The sequence below is a fragment of the Martes martes genome (genome assembly GCF_963455335.1).
Source record: "Martes martes genome assembly, chromosome: 2".
NCBI classification, from domain to species: Eukaryota; Metazoa; Chordata; class Mammalia; order Carnivora; family Mustelidae; genus Martes; species Martes martes.
In genome coordinates this window covers 135,376,488-135,402,615 of record NC_137889.1, presented here as the reverse complement: position 1 = coordinate 135,402,615, position 26,128 = coordinate 135,376,488, and the positions used below count along the sequence as shown (strand labels likewise).

Genomic DNA, 26,128 nt, shown 5'->3' with positions numbered 1-26,128 from the left:
GTTCAAATCACAAAGTCCAATAAGGAAATACCGTAAACTGACACACTGGTGAGAGATAAGCTCAATTTGGTCTAGATATAAAAAGTTGCATGTTACCACTTTTAACAGATGCTTCATTCTTTACACATAAAGTTCCTTTAATCCTAACATCCCTGCCTAGTAGGGAGTTTTTCCTAGTCCCATTTTATACAAGAGAATACCATCAGAGAGGTTAGACAAAGTGTCCAAGACACACAGTGAAGTGTAAGTGCTGATATGTGGACCCAGATCAGAATGACTCAAAAGCCCAAACCTTCCACTATACCATACTAGATTACTCTGGATCAGGATCATTATTCCAAGAAAGAAAAAAAGACAGATAGGAAGACAGAAAGACAGACAAAGAGACAGAAAGATAAAGGAAGGAAGGAAGGGAGGGAGGGAGGGGAAGGAGGGGAAGGAGAGACAGAGGGAGAGGGAAAGAAAGAAAGAAAGAAAGAAAGAAAGAAAGAAAGAAAATAGACAAAAAATTAAAATGATTTTTCACTCTAAAATCTATAATCAAATTGGTTAAATAAGACAGTATAAAATGACAATAGCTAGTCACAGAATTTCACTCAATTGTGCTCAACACTATTATTAAGTACCTTGGCTAGTTTCTCAGGGATAAGTTCTTCTTTTGGACCTCCAATTTCCTCATCATCATCATCCTTTTTCTTTTTCTGATTTCTCTGCTGCTTTTCTTTTTCTGCATTTTTTTTCTCTTCTTCTATCTGGGCTTTCTTTTGAGCTCTTCTTTGTTTATTACGTAGCTTCTTTAGCTCTTTGTCAGACATGTTTGCTGTAGGCAATATGTTAATTAATGAAAAGCATATTAATCAGGTTAGTAATGATCAGTCACTAACTTGACATTCTCATTAAAACTCCCAGACAAAATATGACATGTTATACAAGCTCACGTGCCTATGTGTACCTTGCCATTTAATGGTTCCACAATGGCTAGAGAACACTGTGATCCCTTCAAAAAAATGTTTTGAAACCAGGTGGAGACCTGGTGTCGCAATCATAGCAAAACATAAAAGCATACAAGTTCCCCCAGCAATATTATACTTGCAGTTCTAGAAATCTAACAAGCTGTTTCATATTTCTACGGCCTTAGACTATGCTTTTTCTTAGAGTCATGCCTCTCTAACCTTGTTGAGTTTTCATTCTCTATACTCAGTGCTGCTACTATGACATATATATTTGCTTGTCACAATACTTCATTTATACATGTGCTTCTCTTTTAGACTGTGAACTCTTGGTGAAGAGACCCTGTCTTATTCATAAATTTTGTATTCTCAGGGCCTACCAGAATACTAGCAGAATATACAGAAAATATTCAAATATTTGTTCATGGAATAATAAATAACTATATGGTAAATTAAAAGCTTGACACTAAAAATTAACAATAGCTCTTGTGGTACAAACTATGGAATGTCTCAAAATAAAGACTGAAAATTACAAATATTAGATAATAAAGTAAAAAAATCTATAGTCTTCAAGCAATAAATCTGAAAGTTATGTGTGCAACTGGTATTTGTTTGGGTATTACTTAGTGAGAAATGAATAAGGTCAATCTAAAGTATACCATCATGGTGGTGATTTTCAAATATGCCCATAAACTCTTTCCTTCAGAAGATGGAACCTATTTCCCCTTCCCTTAATTGTAGGCTACACTTAACTCACTTCCAACAAATGGAATATGCTAGAAATCAAACTGTATGACATCCAAGATCAGAACATAAAAGCACGGTGGATTCCTCCTTGCTTTCTCTTGGACCACTCAGAAGAAACCAACTGCTATGTTGTGAAGATACACAGAAAACCTTATGGAAGGACACGTGTGGCCAAAAAAGGCCTCAGCCACTAAAGTAAGCCATCTTGAAAGCAGATTTTCCTACTAAAATCGACCCTTCAGAAGTCTTTGGCTGCCATCTTGACTTCAATCTCCTGAGAGAACCCACATCTTTCAAAATCCTACAGCTAAGCTAAGTGACTTCTGAATTCCTGGCCCACAGTAACTCTGAGATAATAAATGTTTGCTATTTAAAGCTCTGTGTAAGCAATCTGTTAGGCAGCAATAGATAACCAAGGCAGATTTTGGTACCTGGAAGTGGGGTGCTGCTGCAATAAAAACCTAAAATGTAGGACTGACTGTGGTTCCAGAGCATGGCAAAAGGTGGAAAGACATGGAAAAAAGTATTAATGAAGCTCAAAGGACCCTAGACTATTTAATAGAGTCTGGATTTTGAAGAGGCTGCAAGTGAAACATGTCATACTCACACAGAGGCAGAAAGTTTAATAACATGTATTTAATAACATCATAAAATGTATCAAATGAACTGAGTGATCTAGCTAGAGGGATTTCCAAACTGGGGAAAAAAAAAAAAAAAAGGTTGTTCAGGTAGCACCTGATTCTTCTTGCAGCTTGTAATTAAAATGCAAGAGAAAGAAACAAATGGAAGAAGGACTTGACAGTTTTCAAAATTCTCAGCCTCTTTGGAAATGGCTCCTAAGCAAAGGTCAAATTCAGAGAACTGCCAAGAAAATATGTCAACGGGGAAAGCAGAGTTTGGCTTTAAAATCCTTTAAAACTCAAAAGATGGTGCCTCAGCTACTGGTCACCCAAAAGGCTCTTTCCTCTTAAAAACTTTAAGGGTATGATTCACTGACCCTTTCAGACAACAGAGCTTCTAAGAGACTCAAGGGTGCTGTCCTCTCAGCAAAAACTCAGGTAGACAATGATATTTGTGCATGTGGCTTCCAATAAAATTCATAAAAAAATACATAAAGTTCTATGGGCAGAAACAGCAAATTTGGACTGAAAGGAATAGAGATAGTATAAAAGACCTCCCAAATTTTGGAAGCAGACTGAAAAACTATTCAGTTACAAACAAATGCTAACTTTTTTAAAAAAATTAATTTTAGTAATCACACTACACCCAACATGGGGCTTGAACCCCCACACCAAGATCAAGAGTTGCAAGCTCTTCCAAGTGAGCTGGCCAGGGACCCCACAAATGCTAATTTTTAAGAACAGGAAAGAAAATGCAGAAGGTGGAACCAAAAAACCAGAGCACAGAACCAGGAACCATTAGAGAATCAGTCCTACATCGTGAGCCCTCATCAAAGAACTGCTATCCTCAACTGGACTTGAGAACTAACAGAACCAGTAACTCCTGTGTACCTTCCATTTCCCCTTCACTACCCCCTTTTGACCAAGAATATTCCTTTGCAATCAATTTATATTGGACATGTACTTGGCACAGGATTTTTTAAGATTTTATTTACTTATTTGAGAGAATGAGCAAGGAGCCCCTGGCACAGGATTTCATATCAAGAACTACACTTGAAGAGCTATACCAGCTATACTAAAGAACCATATTCAAGAAATCAAATCAACACCAGTACCTCATATACATACATGACTAACTGGACTTCAAGTTAATGCTGTAATGGAATGAGACTTTTGAAGGCCTTGGAAGGGGCAAGTGTAATTTGCATGTAAGAATAATATAAATAGGGCGCCTGGGTGGCTCAGTCAGTTAAGCGTCTGCGTTCAGCTCAGGCCATGATCCCAGAATCCTAGGATCAAGTACCTCATTGGACTTCCTGCTCCTTCCTGCTCTTGCTCTCTCTCTCGAACAAATAAAATCTTAAAAAAAAAAAAAAAAAAAAAGGAAAGGAAAAAAAAATAATGTAAATAATTTATGTCCAGAATGCAGAACACGGGCAGTTAAAAACATGTCTACAAATTGTTTGATTCTTCTCCCACTCAAATATAGGTTATACTTGGTGACTCACTTCTATCAAATAGAACATGTAGGAAGTGACAGGGTGTTATGTCGAGAGAACAGAACGTTAAAAGTGTTGTGGCTTCTTCCTTGCCCTCATGGCTAGCTACTATGTCTCGTGGAACTGAAGAAACCCTCTAGAGAGACTAACAATATTAAGGTCACCTGCCAAAAGCCACGTGAGAGAGCCATCTGGGAAATGGATCTTCTAGCCCCAGTTAACCTTTTTCTTTTTAAATATTTTATTTATTTATTTATTTATTTGAAAGAGAGAGAGAGAGGGAAAAAGAGCCCACAGCAGGGGAGGTGGGAGAGAGAAAGGGAGAAGCAGGCTTCCAGCTGGCTTCTTGAGCCCCAATGTGGGGCTCAATCCCAGGATGGGGTATCATGACCTGAGCCAAAGGGGCAGAGACACTTATCCAACTAGGCCACCCACGTGCGTCCCCCACCGCCCCATCAACAACTTAACTACAGCTTTATAAGAGACCCTGAGCTGGAACAACTTAGATACTTCTAAATTTCTGAACTATGAAAATAGTTGTTCTAAGCTGCTAAATTTAGGGTAATTTATTATGTGTCAATAGACAACAACCATCAAAAATAAATACATACCTGTTTCTCTTTTTCCTAGTAAAGAAGCCCTTACTACTAAAAAAGAAAATTTCAAACAAGGACCAAAAATTACATTCTGGAAATTTAAGACATTTATAAATGAATAACCACAAAAATTCTGACCTTTTAATGACTTGTAAAATAACTGCTACCACTTGCATCCTTACTATATACTAGACACCACGCATACATTTTACTTAATATCCTCAATAATCTCATGGATTAGAGTATAATATTATTTTATGTATGAGAAAACTGAGGTATCAGAGGAAAAATATTAACTCAAGATTAATAATAAAAGGTAGAACAAGGATTTAAATCCACTTCACTCTGACTTCAAAGTCTGGGTTCTTCCTTTCCACTATGCTATACCAGGAGTCAATAATCTTTTTCTGTAATGGGCCAGATACTAAATATTTTCAGCTCTGTAAGCCACGGGTCTCTGGTGCAACTAAACGCAGCTGTTGTAGCACAAAATTAGCCATAAATAATACATAAACATAAGCTAAGTCCCCATAAAATTTTATTTATCAAGTCAAACTGCAGTATGGATCTGGCCCACTGGCTATTCTGTGATCTTACTCTGTATTATCTACCACTGCCTTGAAAGGACTCACCTAACTCATAATAACAGAGTTGCCACACAAAAAGAGAAAGGAATAACCACATCAGAAGTTAATAGAGAAACTAAGAGTTCAAATCCTGTTTCACTTAACGTAGCACTAGTTATCTGGATAAGAACGGTGTCTCAACTTTACATGAATTACCTACTACTTGTGTTAACAAAATAAAGGCTCAGAATTTTCACTTAGGAGGAGCCAGAGGAGAATTCTACTATGCTGGAATATTGCACTATCTTGAAAAAAAAAATTATGTGTATATGTATGTGTATGCATACGTAAGTGTATACATAGTAAATAACACCCAAATCTAGACTACTCTATACAGCCAAATCAACATTCACATAAGGGAAAATAAAAGAAATCTGGCCACACAAGTAAGATTCTAAATTTACTGAAAATAGATAAAAACACAACAACTTCTCAACCAAATAAAGGGTAACTACCAGATATTTACTACAAATAGCAGGCATTATGGCAGACCATAGAAACATTAAGTCTGAAGTTAAAAAAAGCAGCAAGCATACTACTGCTTCCATTAATTAGCACTTTCAGCAACCTTCATCAATGCGATAAGGCATGAAAAAGAGAGGTATAAATACTGAAAGAAAACTACCAGTGTTTACAGATTAATAGCTTACACAGAAAATTATTTAAAAATCAACTGAAAAAACTATTAAACTTAATATCAGAGTTCAATAAGTATACCAACAAAAACTACAACAATATTCATTTAGAATACTGTAATAATAAAAAAAAGACATGTAGAGATAATGCTAACAGTAAATTCACCAAAGTTATATGACAATTACACTAAAACACAAGTAGGAGATACAATGCATTCTAGTATGCAAAGATGCGATATTATTTAAGATATCCCTACCCCAAATAGTAATCTGTATCTTAAATGCAATTCAAATTAAACTTTCTGACAAGCTAATTCTACAGTGCAAATGTAAAAGAAAGTTGATATAAAAGCAAGAAAATTCTAAAGACATAGTATTAGATTTTAAGAAGAGACAAAGAGATCATAACAGAATCCTGCATACTGATGTCAACACCACAGTTTAATATCTTTACAAGCAGCTCTGATGTATGCTAGAACCAGACACCTACAACCCACTACATTGTATTTCGCAGTTTAGTTCATGATAAAGGTGGCATTTTATTTTTTTATTTTTAAAAATTTTAAGTAATCTCTACATCCAATGTGGGGCTCAAACTCAAAACCCAGAGATTAAGAGTTGCATGCTCCACAGACTGAGCCAGGCAGGTGCCCCTTTTTAAATCAGTGGGGAATATGACAACGTACCAATAAATACTGTTGAGGAGCCAGCAGTCTATTTGGGGGTAATAAGCTACATTCTACTTCACATCATTATGTAACAATTAACTCCAGATGAGGGGTGCCTGGGTGGTACAGTCAGATGAGCATCCAACTCTTGGTTTTGGCTGGGTTTATGATCTCAGGGTCATGGGATGGAGCTCCATGTCCGCTAGGGATTCTCTTTCTCCCTCTCTCTCTACCCCTCCCCCACCCTCTCAAAATAAATAAATAAATCTTTTAAAATATTAACTGCAGATTATTATAAACATAACAGAATATTATAAGGAAACACAGAAGATAAATACCTTCTAAAATATATTTTAAATTCTGAAATAAAAAAGCCTTTCTATGCAAGACTTAGAAGTCACAAAAGACTAAAGAAATTTTGTCTCATAAAAATATTTTTCCATAATAAAAGATAACCACCGTAAAGTTAAGACTGAAGTAAAACAGGAAGAAAATTTCTACAATACATAAACAAGGATCAAAGTCCTGAACATGCAGAGAACTTCTACAAACCAAGTTGAAAAATAAAATGGGAAAAAGGCATGAACAGGCAATTTACACAAGAAAGCCAAAGGCCACATGAAAATATATACAGATGTTCCATTCTTAAAAATCTAGGAATTAACTGGCACAGCCAGTTGAGTGTCTGATTCTTGATTTCAGCTTGGGTCATGATTTTGGGGTTGTAAGATCGAGCCCTGTGTCAGGCTCCACCCTCAGCACAGAGTCTGCTTAGGATTTTCTCTCCCTCTGCCCCACCGCCCAGACGAGCGTGCCCACATGCGTCCTCTCTCTTTTTAAAAATAAATAAATAAATCTTTAAATAATCTAGGAATTATGAATCAGATATTTTCCCCAAAATAATGAAAATGTAAAGGCTGGATAATTTTTTGTGTTAGCAAAAAAGTAAAAGATAAGCTCAACATATGTCTGTGGTAATAAAAACTGATGAACCTTTTACGGAAGGCAATTTGACACTATTTCAAATTCTCATACTCTAACCCAGTAATTTCCACTTCTAACAATCCATGCTAAATAAACAAGTACAAAATGATCTACAAGGACATTTACTATAGCACTGTAATGGTGAGGGGGAAAAAACCCACACAGGTTCCTACATAGCCTTTAGAATGGAGTGCCTGGGTAGCTCAGTGGGTTAGGCTGCTGCCTTCGGCTCAGGTCATGATCCGAGAATCCTGGGATCGAGTCCTGTATCGAGCTCTCTGCTTTGGCAGGGAGCCTGCTTCTCCCGCCCTCTCTGCCTGCCTCTCTGCCTATCTGTGCTCTCTGTCAAATAAATAATCATAAAAATTTTTTAAAAAAAAAAGATTTTTTAAAAAATAAATAAAATGACTGATGACTGTAATAGATTACATGCAGATATCGAGCAACACTATGAAAAAACAAGTCTAAGCTGTAAAATACTGGAGAGAACATCACTCATTTATGGGATTAAAATTAAAAAAAAAAAGAAAACCAAATAAACTCAAAGAACTGTCCTGAAATATGTGTTTGGAGTTTACATACACATAAAACAAATATGTAATTTTGTACAAAAGCAACTGAACCTTTTATAGGGATAACCTTTGAAAGATTATCTACAGGTACGAAGAATAGTAAAAGGGGATTTTCACACTTGCTAGTTGTATTTCTGAATTGTTTTAACTTTGTCTAACTAGAATTAATTGTGTATCATTTGTATAATTTGAAGAGGAGAAAGGCAAGAGGAGCGAACAGAAAGGTAAACAAAAGAAGCCACAGGATCACAGCTCTCAGCTTCAACTGTAATTGTTCTGTAGATTCTTACTGGCATTTGCTTTCTAGTTAAAGAAGCAACACCAGGTAGAGGGTCAAGTGAAATCTATACAAGGGTTTCAATTTATGATTTTAAATTTTAATAAAAATTAACAAAAGGAATCCAAAGGTCTGTAACAGGAAGAAGGAAACAGAAAACAACCAACCATAACTTCAGAAGAAAAATAAGCTCAGGAATGAATAATAAAATTGGACACACTTTTTCCTTCTACATGCCTGTATCATTTTTATTCTGAGATCCCTTCCCAAATAATTATCTAAGGAAGACTATACATTCTAGCATCATGGCATAAAAACAGCACTTTAAAAATTGGCCAAATGATAAATCATTAGGCAATTTCACTAGTTTGATTCCAAGTTGGCTTTTAATGTTTAAGCAATATTCAACTTTCAGTAGGTTAATTATAAATATTACAAAGAAGACTAACTAGATAATACTGACAGCCAACACTAATGTAGAGTGCCGACACTAACGATACTTAGCAATTTACAGTACGGGGTAAACCAGATTTTAAATGTTAAACTCATAAAATTCAACTTCTTAAGAGCTAATGATCAGTACAAATTAAATTCTTGCTTAACTTTTTAAAGTATAAACAGTATTTTTCTTTTATTGCTTAGGGAAATCCACAAAATGTTGATCATCATTTTCTTTTCTTTTTTTTTTTTTTTTGTTGATCATCATTTTCTAAGCATGTATAACATCTTCCCACAAGGTGCCTACTAAAAATCTCAAGAAAAATTTATGCTACACAAAAATACAAAGACACACATACACACCACAGCAAATAATAAGATATCTTTGAGTATTATACCTGTATCAGCTTCATGTTCTTTATTCTCATCTGTAAGGGGGTTGTCATGAAGCTTCAAATAAATCTCTATAGCAATTCTTGCTGCTTTAAAGTAAAATGGATGCTGTCGAAGTACATCTTCTAGTTTTAATAAGTCCACGTATGATCTAAGGGTAATCTTCCGCATACAGTATGTATGAAAGTCAAACTGGTCATCAGTGATTTCTATAAAATGCTAACAAAATTATCTTTTTTATTATACTGAAATAAAACAATGTCAAAGAAAACTACAGAAATCAAACTCCTAATTACTTGTTTCCTATGCATGAAAAAACTAGTAAAATAAAAATATATTAAAAATTACAATCATCCAATATAAATACTTTGCATATCATATAAGCAAATACAACTGGCCATCCCCTAGCACAATATATGGCATACACCAAGCACTGAATTATTTGTTGAATGAAAAGTAAACACATGATTTGAAATATATGTATTCCTTCCTTAATCATACGTAAAGCTAGCATGACAAATCAATTAACTAACATAATTAATCAACTAATTAACATAATTAATACACATAATGATGTAGTACATTTGCACATTAAACATTCAGTTTTTATATTTAGAATGACCTGCAAAGACTATATGTAGTATTTGGCAATTTTTCTAAAAATACAAATTTGAATCCTACATAACGTTATGCTGGTATGTGGGAGAGAAATCAATTAGCATTTAAGTCGAGTAACCAGAACCTAACACATTCAACTAGCTCTGGGGTTCTGGACTTGGTAAGAGAACAGCGTGAAATTATATCAATTATTTTTATCTGTGAAAAACAGAAAAAAAGAAAACTAACCATTCGTGAAAGAAATAAATCAGAAGAGGACTAAGAAAACAATGCACTTATCAGAAAATGAGGAATTATACAGGCTACAGAAATATGCAAAAAGGATTCAAAGCTTATACTTTATGACTATCAAAGATACACTGCATCACCAATCAACCCCTGAAACAAACAGCTTTCTAGGATACCATAATGTGCTTTGCATTACTGAAGATGGAGCAGCAATGTGAAACATTCAAAAATCAGTAAAAACAGCCAAGCTACAAACTTTCTATCAAGTTTTCACATGAATTCTTGCCAGAAGAGTAGATAATGGGCAAGTCTGCTAAAAATGTAGTCTATAACATTTCCATTAAAAAACCGTAGAAATGTGGGCACGGATACTTAGAAATCACTTGCTGTGAATTATAAAGAAGAAAAACTATAGTTTTTCTTTCTCAAAACCTTCAACATATAACAAAAAAATGAGAAACTCATATATATATAGTACTTACTCTCTCAATCTCATGACACTTCTTAAGTGCTTCACCAAATTTATTCATTGCCTTATAAGCCTGGGCACATTCCGTCTGGAACCACATGCACTGCATTTCATTCAAATTCTCTACTGCTGATGTTCCTTCCTATATGAAAATTATAAGACCATTTCTTACCAAATACAGCACTTCATCATAGAATTTAAGAAGGAAATATGGTCAACTGATAAACGAATTCTTTCAAAATCACTTTCTATCTTTTTAACCATTTTCAGAATTAGAGGGAACACTTATGTGTAAGGAAGTGGAATTATATTTCTAATCACTGAAAAAAAAATGTATCTTTGTAAATCATCAAAAGATCTACATAACTGGAGTTGGAGAGTAACATAAGAGAACACTAGCGCACAGCAAGCAGTCTTAACATTAGTTCCTTTCACCCCTAAAAAAAATTCATCTGAACATACATCAATATAAATCAGAGTTTAAAAACCCACAACCAACTAAAAAGAAATTTTATTTATGTTTTATACTAATATTGATTTCAGTTTCATTCTCCTATGGCAATTCAGTTAAAATCCTATTTTCATACTAAAAATACTAAAAACAAATTTTGAAAAATATACAAGTATAAACTGTTCATGAGAACATTAGATGTACAAACCCTTGTAAACTTTGAGCACATTTCTTCAGCCTCTTTTATCAGATTGGCTTTTAGCATGTACTTTGCACACTTGGAATTGATAAATCTGTCTGCTGTGTCCAGGGCCTGGGCCTCATCCATCCACCTTGCAGCTTCTCTAATATTTCCAGCATGCTTATAGAAAAGCAAAATAAACCAGTCAGTATGCTAATTTTACCATGCAGGTAATTAGTTACCTACTGATAAATAACTATAACACAAATGAGAAAAAAAGGTATTCTTCTGACTGATCATAAGACCCTAATCAATGTAGATGCATACATTTTGATACTTTTCTGGCCATCTAGAATACAGGCTCTCTGACAGTAAAGATTTTTATTTACAGTTATATCTCACTACTGCCTGTATCAGTGTCTGGCACATAAGGAATACTCAAAAGTAATAGTTGACTTTAAGAATAAATAATAATTAAAATCTTTAAGTCAGAACAGCACATAGTTCATAAAAGGGTTCATGGCTGAATATCAGGGAAATTCTACTAACATACAAAAATGCTTATTTTAAAAAAAATTATTGATCAATATTGAAAAGTTAAAAAAAAAAAAAGGCAAAGATATGGCCAAATTTCCACCCCAAAGCAATCATGGAAACATTACTGCCTATTACTGGACGTTCCACGATGTGTTTTAATTTACATTACTAGTCCATCTGTCAAAGTCACAAAACTAATGAGCATAACCTTTGAAAAGTGCTTTCAAAATAATTCTTAATTTCATTAGTTTTTGGTAAATAAATTGTAAGTTTACAATCTCTTCCCTAAGACCTATTATTACTACTTTATATTTGTATTAAGAAAAACAAGAGCCAACATTAAGATGATGCTAAAACATATGACTGGAGATTTTCAAGTAAGACCAAGAAGTTAAGAAGACAAGTAAAATAGTAAAATCTTCAGTTTCATTTCACTGAAATTACCAGATATTGATCATGATCATACTCCAATGTTAATAGAAACAAACATGTCGCAGCAAATTACTTTCAAGTATCTATACTGTTACTACTTAAACCCAAGAAAATAACCAGACGTGTGTGTATATAAGAATATGTAATATGAATAACCACATATCTGAATAGCCACATGCATGTATGTATATCTGTGTGTATACAGAGATAAAAATGAGTAAATTATGACCATGACAAATCTAAAAGTAATCAGACTGAGAAATGTTCTATACTTATTCCAGCTTTTACGAGCCATCAAATGTATCATTTTAATTATCGCTTTCAGAATCTACAAATTATAGAAAGAAGTTTTTATAAGACTCATTACCTTATAAAAAGGGGGGGGGATTTTTACCTTATAGATTTTAGCTTTCACAAGAAAGAGTTCTATCAATGTAGGTGTACTTTCAATAGCAGTATTTATGTATTCCAGAGCAATCGATGGCTGACCAATTTTGTCATAATGTTGTGCCAAGTAGTACTGGACCCAAAGTAATGTGGTTGGTGGTTCCTCTTTTCCATCATCTTTAAAAAGTGGGGGAGGTGGGTGGGAGAGGAAATAAACCAAGATTAGTCATTACATATATTAAGAGAGTACCCACCTCCAAATGGCTTTATCTTTATTAAAACGGAAAAGTAGTTTGAACCATTTATTTATGTATCTAGCTATAAAACCATCCTTAAATTTATAAGATCTTTGGAAGGGACCACGTTGTCTGTTCTGTATTATAGCCCCTAACACAAAACCTTGAATTTAGTAAAAACTTTATATAATAAAAATGGCAGATAAATGAGATCAAAGATATAAAAAAACTACCTAAAAAAGAAAAGAATGGGGAGGGGGAGAGACAAATTGTGCTAGTACTATGGAACTATAAAGATCAGGATGTTATTTATGAGAGGTGAAACAGGTATCAGAAGAAACTTTGATTTTCCATTAATGTGAGGTTTAAAAAAAAAAAACAAAAACACCTGACTGCTTAATTGGGTTTCTAGCTAATATACTAAACTATACATAAATATACTTGTGATGTGGTTGAGTTTTGGGTGATTATACTAATATATTCTAATATTATGCTGATATGCAATGATGCATAATTTAGGTTGAATAAAAACTATACCCCAAAATTGAGATAAGTAAAAATGCTTACTCTACATTTTATTTCATAATTTTTATATACTCACAAGAAAATGTGTAAGTTAAATATACAACCCACACACTATAAAATACTTTTTTTAATACCAATATCTAAAATCTAAGAACTGTTAATTTGCTTTCAAAGAAAGCAACAGATTGCTTATTTTTATCCTAGTAAAAGCAGGATGGCTCAGTGGACAAACAATAGGAGTGGAACTCACCAACTCCCGATCTGATAGATCTGCAACTAAAGTGCTGCATATTCTTGGGCATGTCATTGAACCTCTTCCACATTTGTAAAATATGTAGGAAAATGCTGATAATCAAAGGAACATCATGATGATTAACCAATGAAACCATGGTAACGCCTTCTAAAAACTATTATTAAAATTAATCTGAGACCTAGAAACAATGATCAACCCAATAGCAATGGGCACCCCAGGTCCCATACTGGGCTTTCCCACTGTAAGAACCAGGGCTCCTTTGGAATAACAATTGATTCCAGGTCTGCTATGGGCAGTGTACCAGATAAACTGGAATATCTTGTCATACCAAACTGCAAAAAAGCTATCAACTACTACACCATGGTATGTGAAGGCTGGAACCATTCGAAACTGCAATGATTTAAAACATCAAGTATGTTTAAACCCATGAATTCATAATACCTTTAAAATGTGTACTGGCATCTTTGAAGGATGATACTAAATGAATTCATTATTCTGAAAACTAGTTAAGAAAACAACAAAAAGTAGGAGATAAAGGGGAAAGAAGCAGCATTTACCTTGCTTTTCCTATACAAACCAAAATACTGGATAAACAGGTAACAGATGAAGGGAAATTTCTCTTTTAAGATAATAGAAGATGAATGATAGACTATCACCAGTTTGTAATTCCTGACAGTTGCTAACATACAAAATACTAAATGCCTCCTGATGGAAGAATATACTTTCACCCCCTCCCCAAGAAATAACCTGTTTACCCCCTATATTTAAAAGGGGAAAACAAAAAAAAGTAAATCTTATTAATCCTCTACTCAGACCTGTCCATGAGAAGCTTAAACAAGTCTGGAAACGTTCTGTATTTGCCCTGGCCAATATGGTAGTAGGAATTGGCTTTACATAGTTACTGAGCAGCACCTGAAATGTGGCTACTCGAACTAAGGAAGTTTTAATTGTCTTTAATTTAAAAAATTTTGTCACATGAGCCTGATAGCTATTATACTAGACAGCACAGCTCTACATCCAACCACCAATTTATAACAAATTCAGAGGACAGAGGAATAACATGTTAAGCAACACCATAAGAATCCATTCAAGAAAATATGGACTATGGAAAAACTTTAGAAAAAACCCTAATTTTTTAAACAAATAAATTACAGGAAAAAGAGCAAACAGAAAACCTATAGATTTTTTATAAGAGAGTTGAGACATATCAAACTCAAAGCACAGGTTTCATATGGATCCTCATTCAAACAAACTTTAAAGCCAAGGGGTTTGGGGTGGGTGATGACATTTCTAAGACAACTGGAAATGTTAAGCATGGACTTTTTTCTTTGATCTTAACAAAGTATTAATGTTCAGTGTAATGATAATATTATGATTATAATCTTAGACTACTGAAATAGTCATGGATAAAATGATGTGACTGGATTTGAGATTTACTTCAGAATACCATGGGAAAAGAAGGAAGCAGGTAAGAATATACATGAAATGTGTTTTCCCATGAGTTAAAAATTATTAAAACTGGATGATGGGTAAATGATGGAGGATCATTGTATGATTAGATCTAGTTTTATAGATGTTTAAAATTTTATATTTTTTTCCAGTAAAATATGATTCTCTTCTTAGCCAAATATTTTCACAGTGTGCAAATTAATCCATCTCCATCTTAAAAAGAAAAAAAGTTTAAATATACTAAGCTTACTGTCTAAATAATGAATATACTGACCTTCTGATTAAGAATTTCATAATATATTAAAAATTTCAAGATGTTTTAAAACATAAAACTTGAGCACTTACCATTAGGGTTAAATAACCGGCAGCTTTTTAAAGAGGTTTCATAACCTACTACTAATTCTTCTATGATTGCCACCTAGAGTACAAACAAACAAGCACACTTTAATAAAATATATATACATGCAGTTACCATTCTTGTACAAAATGTTATTTATTATTTTATTTTTTTAAAAAGATTTTATTTATTTATTTGACAGATCACAAGTAGGCAGAGAGGCAGGCAGAGAGAGAGGGAGAAGCAGGCTCCCCGCTGAGCAGAGAGCCCAATGCAGGGCTCGATCCCAGGACCCTGAGATCATGACCTGAGCTGAAGGCAAACGTTTAACCCACTGAGCCACCCAGGCACCCCGTTATTTATTATTTTAAAGAGCTACATCAACATTCCAAAAACTGGCGTGTGTGTGTGTGCGCACGCGTGTACACACACACACACACTCATGTACACACCCTTTTATAAACCTCTTAACCTAGGGATAAAAACTTAAAACCAGGGGCGCCTGGGTGGCTCAGTGGGTTAAAGCCTCTACCTTCTGCTCAGGTCATGATCCTAGGGTCCTGGGATCGAGCCCCACTTCCGGCTCTCTGCTCAGCAGGGAGCCTAAACCAACCCCTCACCCACCACCTGCCTCTCTGCCTACTTGTGATTTCTGTCTATCAAATAAATAAATAAAATCTTTAAAAAAAAAATTAAAAGCAAGTAAGCCATACATTTTTGAAGGTATTAAGATATAACTTTCAGGGTCCCTGGGTGGCTCAGTCAGTTAAGTGCCCAACTCCTGATTTTGGTTTAGGTTATGATCTCAGGGTTTTGGGACTGAGCCCCCACATCAGACTCTGAGCTCACTGGCAAGTCTGCTTGTCCTTCTCCCTCTTCCCCTCCCCCTGCTCATGCCCTCTCCCTCTCTCTCAAATAAATAAATAAAGTCTTAAAAAAAAAAACCACAAAACTTTCTAGAAACTTACTGGCAACTTCTTTCCCTGCTAGAAAGGAGGGAATGTGCATCAAGCTAGAAATCAGGAAAAGGTTGGCTAAAAAGAGGTAATACTGTAGGTAACACTACAGATGACACTTATCTTGGTTCATTTTTATCTCAATTCACATAAATAACACCCACAGTTAACATCTGCCCTCCAAGAATCAAGAATTAAAAACACTGTGAAAAGAGAAATTCTGAAAGTACAAAATAGCATCAACTCTTGATTTTAAAATCCAAGGAAAAGCATTAGTAAAAACAGAACAGCAGGTGGGTTTCTGAAATCCAGGATAGTGAGTGGATGTCCAGGTTCTGGTTTCTCCTGAGTCATGACTATACTACTTGCTCCTGGCTTTGTAAGAGATCTGTGAACACTTTTAATTTATTAATTCCCTTCCTCACTTAATCCATCTATAATGGATTTGTTACTATAGAAGCTCTCCTAAATGACCTCAACTTAACTGACTCAACAGATTAACACCAGCACTCTCCATTACCTCAGAAAATTGTGAGGACTGAATGGTCACAGCTAGGTTATTCTGGTGTGCCCATGTTCTTCTGCTCCCACAAGGTGAGCTACCTGCTTACTAAGAGTTTTGTTTTCCCAAACCTGTTTGAATCAGTTACATTTATTATCATCATTACAGAATTCAATATTATGCAAACTGAATAAATGAGAATGAAAGAAAAACCTGTTCTACGTTGAATACCATGGAAAGACTCAAGGATAAATTAGATACTTCTAACAAATTAAGGTTTCAATGATACAACCACAAAGGGGAAAATCATTAATAAAGAGGTTTCTATAATCAAGACTGCTTCATAAGCATCCAGTTCCCATAATATTGATACTGAAAACAAGAGATCACATTTTATGAATGTGATTTATGCAATTTAAAAAAGAGTGAAAGTCATCATAAAGCCCGTACCTTGGGCCTCTCAACAAAAGACTGGAAAATAAGCACACCTTCTGTGCTTTAGGTTAAAGTGTTCAGCATGTTCAATTTGTCCCATCTTTCTGATTCTTCACTGTAACTGATTTCTATTTAGTCAACCAACATGTCTTGATGTCACTGTACTTGCAAGCAAAATAATCTAAATTAAAATTAAAACGCCTCTTAATAAGCAATTTGAGCATTTTTATACATAGCTCAAAGAGTAAGTTAACTTACTGGGACAGCAAACGAACTGCTGACAGAATTTTCTTTCCAACCAAAAAAAAAAGGAGAAAGATTACTAAGCAAAACCTTAGTTTAAAAATCACATCTGAAAAAAAAAAAAAAAAAAAAAAAAAAAAAAAAAAAAATCACATCTGACTTTCACCATGAACAAGGATTAGAGAAAGTACTGAAGAAATCACTACCTTATGAACTTTCCATACCTACACAGACTCAAAGTAAATAGCAGAAATAAAAGAGAAAATAGGAAAATAAAGAGGTACAGAAGCATTTAAACTGCAAGATAGGAAAACAGATACCAGATTCACCAAATGTGTACTATGTACACAGATAATCAGAAATCAACAATTCCAAATACTGAGCAAAGAAATGATAGTGGGGGAAAAATGGTATTTTGCTTTACCTTTTCTTTATCTTTGTATAATGACCTCAAAGTATTGAAGACTGGTGGACAACCTTTGCTGAAATTCATCCTTAGAAACTTATCCAAACATTCTTTAAACTTCTCACCTTGAAAGAAAAAAATTCTGTTGATTTGCATTTACCCAGACAACTCTAAAATGCATACTTTAATATTAATATGCATATTCATATATCTAAAACCAAGAAAACAAACTGTAAATCCTAACATCATTTTCATTCCTTTGCAATTACTCTCACCAGATAAAAAGTTCAACGGTAGTCTTCTTGGCACCAGTCCCCTGGGATATTTAGTCCAGGCTTCCTCATAAATTTTTAGTCGTTCTAACATATTAGCTGCAAACAAAGAAAAAATTATTTTTATATATAATTATAACTTATATGTTTTTTCTAACAAATTATAAATTTCTCCAAGTATATATAAATTCTTATTAAGCAGAAAAGTTGAAGATGAAAAGAAAATTTCAAATAACCACCCAAATACACCAATCATTTTAGAGTATTTTTTCCTAACATTTTCATATTTTAAATACCTATAATCATCTAAAATACATAATTTTTTAAATCCATTCTCCTTTAGGTACCTTTCAGAATCTAAGAACTCAGAGTTTACATTAGTTCTAAGAAAGGCTTGGTTATTATGTTTCCATAGCTTCTCTACTATTCTCTTCAGCCTATCCTTTATTACAGAGCTTTTGGATCTATCCCCTCATCTTCCATTTTTCCTTATTTCTTTTATATTTTCTTTTACTCTTAGCTTAGAGCTCTCCTCGGTTCAGTCTTCCAGTACACTAATTTCTCCTCACCTGTGGACTCTCTTCCATTCAATCTGTTAAGATTTTTATGTCAAGAAGTAGGCTTCTCATTTCTTAAATTCCTAATTGGTACCTTCTCAAAACTTCATTATTTCATGGCTGCCAATTCCCTTTTTTTATCTTAGATTCCTCCACTTACTCTCTTTTGCTGTACTAATGATTACCATTCTCGTGATAGTGTTCCAGAGTAGTAAAATATTCTTTGTTATATGGTTTCTCTTGTACTTATCAATGTATCAGTAATGGCTCACTTCCACTCTTGAAGGAGACAGCCTCAAATCAGATCATCATGGCTAAGGACCCTATCTGTAGATGACATGTTTCTGGGTCTGTCCTCCGAAGTAGGTCCCGTTCATGGGAGAGGGTGAAGGGAAGTTGTGGGGAGACTCTCTGGACCCAAGTTCATTTGAGTGATGGAAATTTAGTCCCTCTTCCCACATAGGAAACAGTACTGCTCTTTCAGCTTGGTTACATTCATATGCCCTTGGGAGGCCATGCTGCTGTGGCCACAGAAGTTACACCTGTTTCTTTCCTTTAGGGAGACATCTCTGTAAGTAAGGAGACATTTCTATCCGTAGGAATTTCCCTTTCAATTTTTGTTGCTGCCATTCCATTTGTGAATTTCTGAAAGTTGTCTCTGAATTCTTTTCTCAACTATTTCTATAAATGTGTGGAAGAGAGGTTTCAGAAAATGCTCACTCTCTCATATTAAATGGAAGTTTGCTACTGTACTTTTGTATTCAAATTCTGAAACCAATTCTTTTTTTTTTTCTGAAACCAATTCTTAACGACTAATTTTCTAAATTATGCTTTTCAATGAATTAATAAAATATTTATCAACAAAAGGTGCAATTAAAACTTAAAAGTTTTAATACTACCTGGTTTGAGTGCCTTTTCCAGACCTTTGTAATAGGCCCAGTTTTCAGGATTTCTCTCTTGTAATCCTCTATAAACATCGGCTGCATCTTCCAAACGACCTAACTGCAACAGAAGTTCCCCTGATGAAAAACAAATTAAATTAACCAGATATCTTCTGATTATAACTTTAACTTTTCCTTAAACTTTCTCTCAGAGCCTCTCCAATATTGGGAATTGGATTTGGTATCATCCTCAATTCCCAATACCCTTCAACAAGACTACCATATTATTGTCTCTTTTTGAAGTTCTTACGTAGAAATGCCATCCTTTCCACATCCTCGATTGATTAAGGTATTTGTCTAACTACAGGCTATTCCCAAATTCACTAAACACAGTTACCAAGCCACCACCTACTACTTAATTATGCCTGACATAACACAATTTCATATCTGAATTATTGACCAAATCCAACACTCTAACCTTATGATCTCCAAATAAATTATAAAAGGATTCAGCTATAGCAGCCCACAGTCATGGCCACATTCAAAACCTGCTTTTTCTAGCTCTTCCAACTACCAAACAGGGCACCTATCTTGCTTTAAGCTTCACTGTCTTGTCTAGCTCATTCTTGTCTCACTAATCCTAGCCTTCAATCTTAGAGAAAAACCATTCCCTTTCCTTCAGACCCTTCAGTAAATCACAGATTCATTGCTGGTTTTCTCTGAGCTGCACAACAAATCTCATCCCCAAATGACATTAAGAGACCCAAATATCAAAATCAGTCTCAAAACACAAGGCTCCCTTATTTACCAATTTCAAGGCCTGGATCATCCCAAATGTTTGCTTGCTACACACCTTCTCACAAAACGTCATTAGAAGAATGGACAGAGATACCAGTTTCATTAGAAATCTAGGAACTCCAAAGTTAAATGAGCTTCAAACACTGCTCAGGTACACGTTTCCTTATCTTTAGTGGGTTTCCATCCACCAAAGGCATCATTTTCAAACCACAACTTCACCCTTGCACACTCTGCTCTCATCAGACAATGACAAACCTGCTCTCTACTAATCAAAAGCCTACCTCACTGAGAACAAAAAAATCCTGCAACTTTTCTCCCCTATACTATACCCGCCCAACATTTCCTTAATTTTCTCCCACCTCTTCTTTGTAGAAGGAACAGGTGGTTTAAGAATCAACAATGAGGGGCGCCTGGGTGGCTCAGTGGGTTAAAGCCTCTGCCTTCAGCTCAGGTCAGGATCTCAGGGTCCTGGGATCGAGCCCCGCATCGGGCTCTCTGCTCAGCGGGGAGCCTGCTTCCCTTCCCCTCTCTCTGTCTGCCTCTCTGCCTACTTGTGATCTCTGTCTGTCAAATAAATAAATAAAATCTTTAAAAAAAAAAAATCAACAATGAAACTTTCTGCTAATTATGCCGTCTCACCCACTCCAGAAGTTTGCAAATTATTCAGACCACTAACAATGCCTTTATTACTGGAATTTCCAAAGATTAATGTTCTACTACTCTCGGTTCCTTTCTATTCTCTTCATATACCCCATCCCCATCACCTGACTGTAATTATCAATACATACTTTTTGGAATGAACTGATGGCTGTTTCCTATTTCACTGAGAACACAAAAGCAATCAGAAGAGAACTCCCAAATACCCACTACATCTATATATCTACTTGCCTATATATTCTACCCTCTCTTGCTACTGTGAACTATTCATGTTGTTATCTAAAGCTAATCTTTCAACTTATCCACTAGATCACATCTTCTCTGTTGTATCAAATATTCTGTCTCTACTGGATCATTCTCCAGTGAGCATAAGCAGATGCTGTAAAAAAAACCTCTTGATTCTATATTCCATTTCATCTAGCACAACCCCACTTATCTGGTTCCCTAGATAACGAAACTCCTCTCATGAGTCATCCATGCATGCTATCTTTAATTCCTTGACTTCCAATGTCATTTAATTCTACTCGATTTGTTTAACCTTTTCCACCCTCCCTCCAAATGTTCAGAAAATGCTTTTGTTAAGGTCACCAATGACTTCTAAATTCCTAAAATCCACTGATCAACTGTGAATCCTCACCTAACTTGATCTGTCATTCTTTCTCGCTAAAATAATTATCAAAAGGGATCAAATGAAATGAGGTACTTAAGAGTATTTTGAAAACTAGCATGTACTTTGATAAAGAAACAAAGGTCCAAGCCTTGTGACTGGTCATACAGCTAGTTATAGTAGCCAATAAAGAAATCCAAACTAGTTTTTTCCAATCTTGTGATCTTTCCATGAAGTCAGAAATACTCTCCCATTATAACTAATAGATTGTTACAGAATGATCAATTCAAAGGAATGTCGGCTCTTCTGGATCTATAGCTCACAAATGAGCTCCAACAGAGGTACAGACTTCCATTTTTTTTTTCTTGCCAATAGCAGTATCCTCTGCTGAAAGCTAATCTGGCAAATAACGGTCATATCCACTATGTAAGCAAGTACCATACTTTTTTTTTTTTACTGTCCAAAGTATTTGTTAGTTGTTTATTTATCAAGACAAACAACTCCATAACCCAATATCTGCGCTTCATAGTTCAGGAACACAGGTCAGTGACAAACTTCAATAGAACTCAACCCAAAGCAATACTATACATTCCAAAATCCCTTTGCACTCTGAAAGATACCAGCCTTCTTCATCTCAAAATCTTTCATGGAATCATCATTTCTGTAGAAATCTGCATATGCTTGCTTTCTTGGTTTGGCCACAGGAAACTTAGAGAAAGCTGCAACCCCCAGGGATACAACAAAGGCTCCAACAACATAAAATCACAGATGCTTGGCCAGAAGGCCTTGCATCGGAGGTTTCATCAAAGCACTGGAAGTCATGGTAGTTATGCTCCTCAACACCAACCTCAAACATAACCAAGTACCGTACTTTTTTAGTGTTCAACTTCAACAGGAGCCAAAGGAATCTGAAACCAGCAAACATCAGTTCCCTGGACTAACCCAGGCAAAGAGACATTTCAGATGGTAATTCTTAGAAAAGTACTTCTATTTTCAGTTACTGGTTATTCTTCTTTCATTTTCCATAATAAGGTCCTCAAGTTTTAAAACTGAGACTCCTTTTTTCAGCCTTCTAATAAATGGCAGCATTAGAAAGCTTTATTGAGGGATCTATCCCTCTTACCTCAATCCAAACACATAAAGCCAAATCTCTGGTTTCAATTCATATTCTATGTCCAGAAAGACATCCAAATAAACTAGAAAGACCTCATTATTGCCCCGTATATACTTCAGTAAAGACTGATTATCAACAAATATTACTGTCAATAACACATTCAGTTTTGCTAATAAGCTGTTCCTAAGAAATTTATTCCTGCCTTATAAAATTAAGCAATTACCTCCTGTACTTTGATCAAACCTTATTAATATTTTCAAGCCAAAAACATTTTAAAGAAAAATATCCTGAATCACTTCATTTAATGATCCTATTTTTTGCAATTATTCTTTCCTATATAAATATCCATTGTTTAAATGTATATTTTCCAACATTACAAATTATTCAGCGTGCATGAGCAAGAAACAGATTTTCTATCTCCAAAAAGCTGAATTATATTCAATTATCAGCAGCAACTAGTTTTTTAGTCTTGCTCTTTGTCATAACTAAATACTAGAATAAATGATATCCTTTAAAGAAAAATACCTTTGGGGCACCTGGGCGGCTCAGTCAGTTAAGTGTTCAACTCTTGGTTTTGGCTCAGGTCATGATCCCAGGGTCCTGGTATAGAACCCCACATTAGGCTCCCTGCTCAGCAGAAGGCGGCTTCTCCCTCTGCCCCCAACCCCACACTTGTGCACGCACAGGCGCGCGCTCTCTCTCTCTCTCTCAAATAAATAAAATCTTTAAAATAAATAAGTAAACAAAAATTAAAAAATTTTTAAAATACCTTTGGTTTCTTCTACAGCAAGTTTATCACAAATTTGCTTTTCATAGGTACAAAGATGTTCCAGGGCTTCTCTATAGAGACCTGCTTCCCGAAGAACTTGGTTCTGATATAAAAGGAGTTCACTATATTCATAATCCACTTTATCAGGGGATGTCTATATATGGATATAAGGAATACTAACAGTAAGAATTTTGTTTTCATATTAGAAAACTGTTTAAACACTCAAAATACATTTAAGAGATCAAAGGATAATAACTGACAAAATTCATTTTCTAAAAATTCTTAAACATTTGTCTAGAGAGCAACTAAGTAAAAGATGACAGTATTAACTTATTAACTGAATAAAATAAGAATCCCTAAGTCCTTACCTATAATAAGTAAACGGGAGAAAGGAAAGCTCTTACTTAAGGGTAGAATGTCAAATAATAAATCTAGAAAAAGTAAGAGAGTTAAAGAATCACCACTTTTTAACTATCATAGAACAGTTGATTCAGGCAAGAATCACAATCAATGAATGTTAAAACTAGTGGTAAGTTTCATGAAGAACAGGCTACTCATAAAATCTCAAACTGTTTACTAAATACAGAGAGGAAAAAAATAACAACTTTTTAGTAAAGAAACCTGGCAGGCACCACCCTAACCAAGTAATTAAACAGAACAAAAAAACCTTCTGCACTTCTCAAGGTGATGAACTGAGAAGGGCTAAATATAACTCCTGTAGTTTCCTCCCAAAAATTCTTAACTATTTCTAATAATGAAGAAACATCAAAGAAATCCAAATAGATGGACATTCCACAAGCACCTGTTGTACTCATCAAAAATTTCAATGTCATGAAATACAGAAAAAGTCTTCGAAATTTTCAGATTAAATCAGACTGGAAAGAAATGATAACTAAATGCAAAGTATGATTCCAGTAATGGGGGGGAAATCTTAGAAAGGATATAAATAGAGCAATTAATATATTTTTAATATGAGCTGTGGATTAGATAATAACAGTCTATCAATGTTAAATTTCCTAATTTTTGATAATGTATATTGTACTATGTATAGAGTTAATAACGATAAGAGTTATTCTCAGGAAATATCACAATAACATAACAGATTTAGGAGTACAAGATCAGGGTGTCTGCATTACTCTCAAATGTTTCAGGAAAAAAATTTAAAAAGATAAGTAAATAATAAAAATTGTAAAGTAAATGTGCCAAGTATTATCATTAATGTGACTGAACTCATATATGGAGTTCTTTGTACTAGTCTTGCAACTTTTCTTGAAGTCTGAAACTCTTTCAAAATAAAAAATTTGCAAGTCTGTATGCACTTCTTTTTTTTTGATTATACTTTTTTTATGATTATACTTAGAATCTTTTTTATGATTATACTTAGAATTAGACCCAGCTTACTAGGTCTGGCTTCTGGTTGTTACCTGTTGTGTTTTCCTAAATTCTTCTAAAATCTTTGCTGCCATTTCATAATCTTCTAATAAATGGTAAGCAATAGCATAACCAATCCATGATGCTCTCTGTGCAGGGCGAAGCTGAAGTAATTGATACCTCGTTTCCTTTAAGGTGGAAAAAAACCACATTTTCTTAGGTTTACAGTGAAAGCAAATGCTCTTAAAAAGATTATATTAATTTATCCAACAATGCTGAGTAATTTGCAACACAACACTGGGAATAATAACAGAAAATAGCTACAGACACCCATATTGTATAGCTTTATAGGAGCAAAACAATATTTGGTAAGAAGTACAATGAGCTTCCAAGATAATCTTGTAACTGTTTTAGAACTTAAGACTAAATATGCTTTATTAATTCCTGAACTACTTTAAAAAAGAGAGAGACAGCATGAAAAAGAGTAAATAAGAAAAACTTTTTTTAAAAATACAGGGCCCAACTACTGAGTTAAGATCTATAGAAAACAACTGAGCAGGTACTACATGGACTTTATAGATTTGAATTAATAGACTGATTTAAGGGTTAAAATATAGGCACAAAAACAATCTCAGTGGAGGTAAAAAGAAGAAACAAATATGCTTTCCAGAAAAGTGTGAGAACTAAAGGTTGTATTTACACGTTAATAGCAGACAAAGGCATTGCCTATTTGAGGAACATCAATGTTAATTTTCACTGAATTAACTCCATTCTACACAGTAATCCAATTCTGCCTCAGTAAAATAATTTATTTAAAAAATCTGGTTAGTCTAGTCATAACATATACACAATCACTACTAGAAGGAGATGATTAAGAGTCAATCCAATTCTGTTTAAAAACAGAAAATTTTGTTTTCAGTAAGTACTCACAAAAGTTTTAAATATTTTAATACTACTTTCTCCTTAGAATAAAAAAAAAATGGCTATTTTACTTACCCTGTAACCCTCAAGATCTCTCATTTGAATCTGTAGTAAAGAAAGGTCCCTTAAGATTTGAAGATTGTCTTTATCCCATTTTAACGCATTCCTATAACATTTAATGGCTTCATCGTATTTCTTGTCTGACCTCTGGAGAAGGCCATAAACATGCCAACCTAAAGGATTTAGTTAAGGACACAACCTACAAGTCAAGAAATAATATTCCAGTAATATTTCTCAAGAAACTCAGAAAACTACAACTATTTATAAAATTATAAGCTTTAAAAAAAAAAGGAGAGAATATAAAGATAGAAGTTTAACACTCTAGAAAACAACACAGCTTTTTGAGCCAGAGAAAAAAGGACTCACCTGTCTTATTAGCTGTGACCTTGGTAAGTTAGTCTTGCTTTGTTTCCTCAATTATAAAATGTAAACAGAAAGTTTACACAGCATAGTTTCATAACTAAATGGAAA

At 34.5% G+C, this 26,128-nt stretch overlaps 1 protein-coding gene and 1 pseudogene across 3 annotated transcripts in view; both read right to left on the bottom strand.

Annotated features, from left to right (window-relative positions):
- NAA15 (N-alpha-acetyltransferase 15, NatA auxiliary subunit) overlaps window positions 1–26,128 on the bottom strand; it is an 83,243-nt gene that overhangs the window by 18,404 nt on the left and 38,711 nt on the right. For both annotated transcript variants that reach the window (XM_080796494.1, XM_080796495.1), the window contains exons 4-15: window positions 25,673–25,830; window positions 24,730–24,864; window positions 23,306–23,459; window positions 19,379–19,498; window positions 17,926–18,021; window positions 17,669–17,775; window positions 15,117–15,189; window positions 12,316–12,485; window positions 10,980–11,132; window positions 10,334–10,462; window positions 9,011–9,224; window positions 627–820 (exon numbers count right to left, since the gene is read on the bottom strand). In XM_080796494.1, the coding sequence (XP_080652620.1) occupies window positions 627–820; window positions 9,011–9,224; window positions 10,334–10,462; window positions 10,980–11,132; window positions 12,316–12,485; window positions 15,117–15,189; window positions 17,669–17,775; window positions 17,926–18,021; window positions 19,379–19,498; window positions 23,306–23,459; window positions 24,730–24,864; window positions 25,673–25,830 (1,703 nt within the window). The remainder of the gene's footprint in view (window positions 1–626; window positions 821–9,010; window positions 9,225–10,333; window positions 10,463–10,979; window positions 11,133–12,315; window positions 12,486–15,116; window positions 15,190–17,668; window positions 17,776–17,925; window positions 18,022–19,378; window positions 19,499–23,305; window positions 23,460–24,729; window positions 24,865–25,672; window positions 25,831–26,128) is intronic.
- On the bottom strand, window positions 22,005–22,244 carry LOC308339011 (cytochrome c oxidase subunit 6C-like; annotated as a pseudogene). Its single transcript has one exon. The product of its transcript is annotated as a cytochrome c oxidase subunit 6C-like (transcript).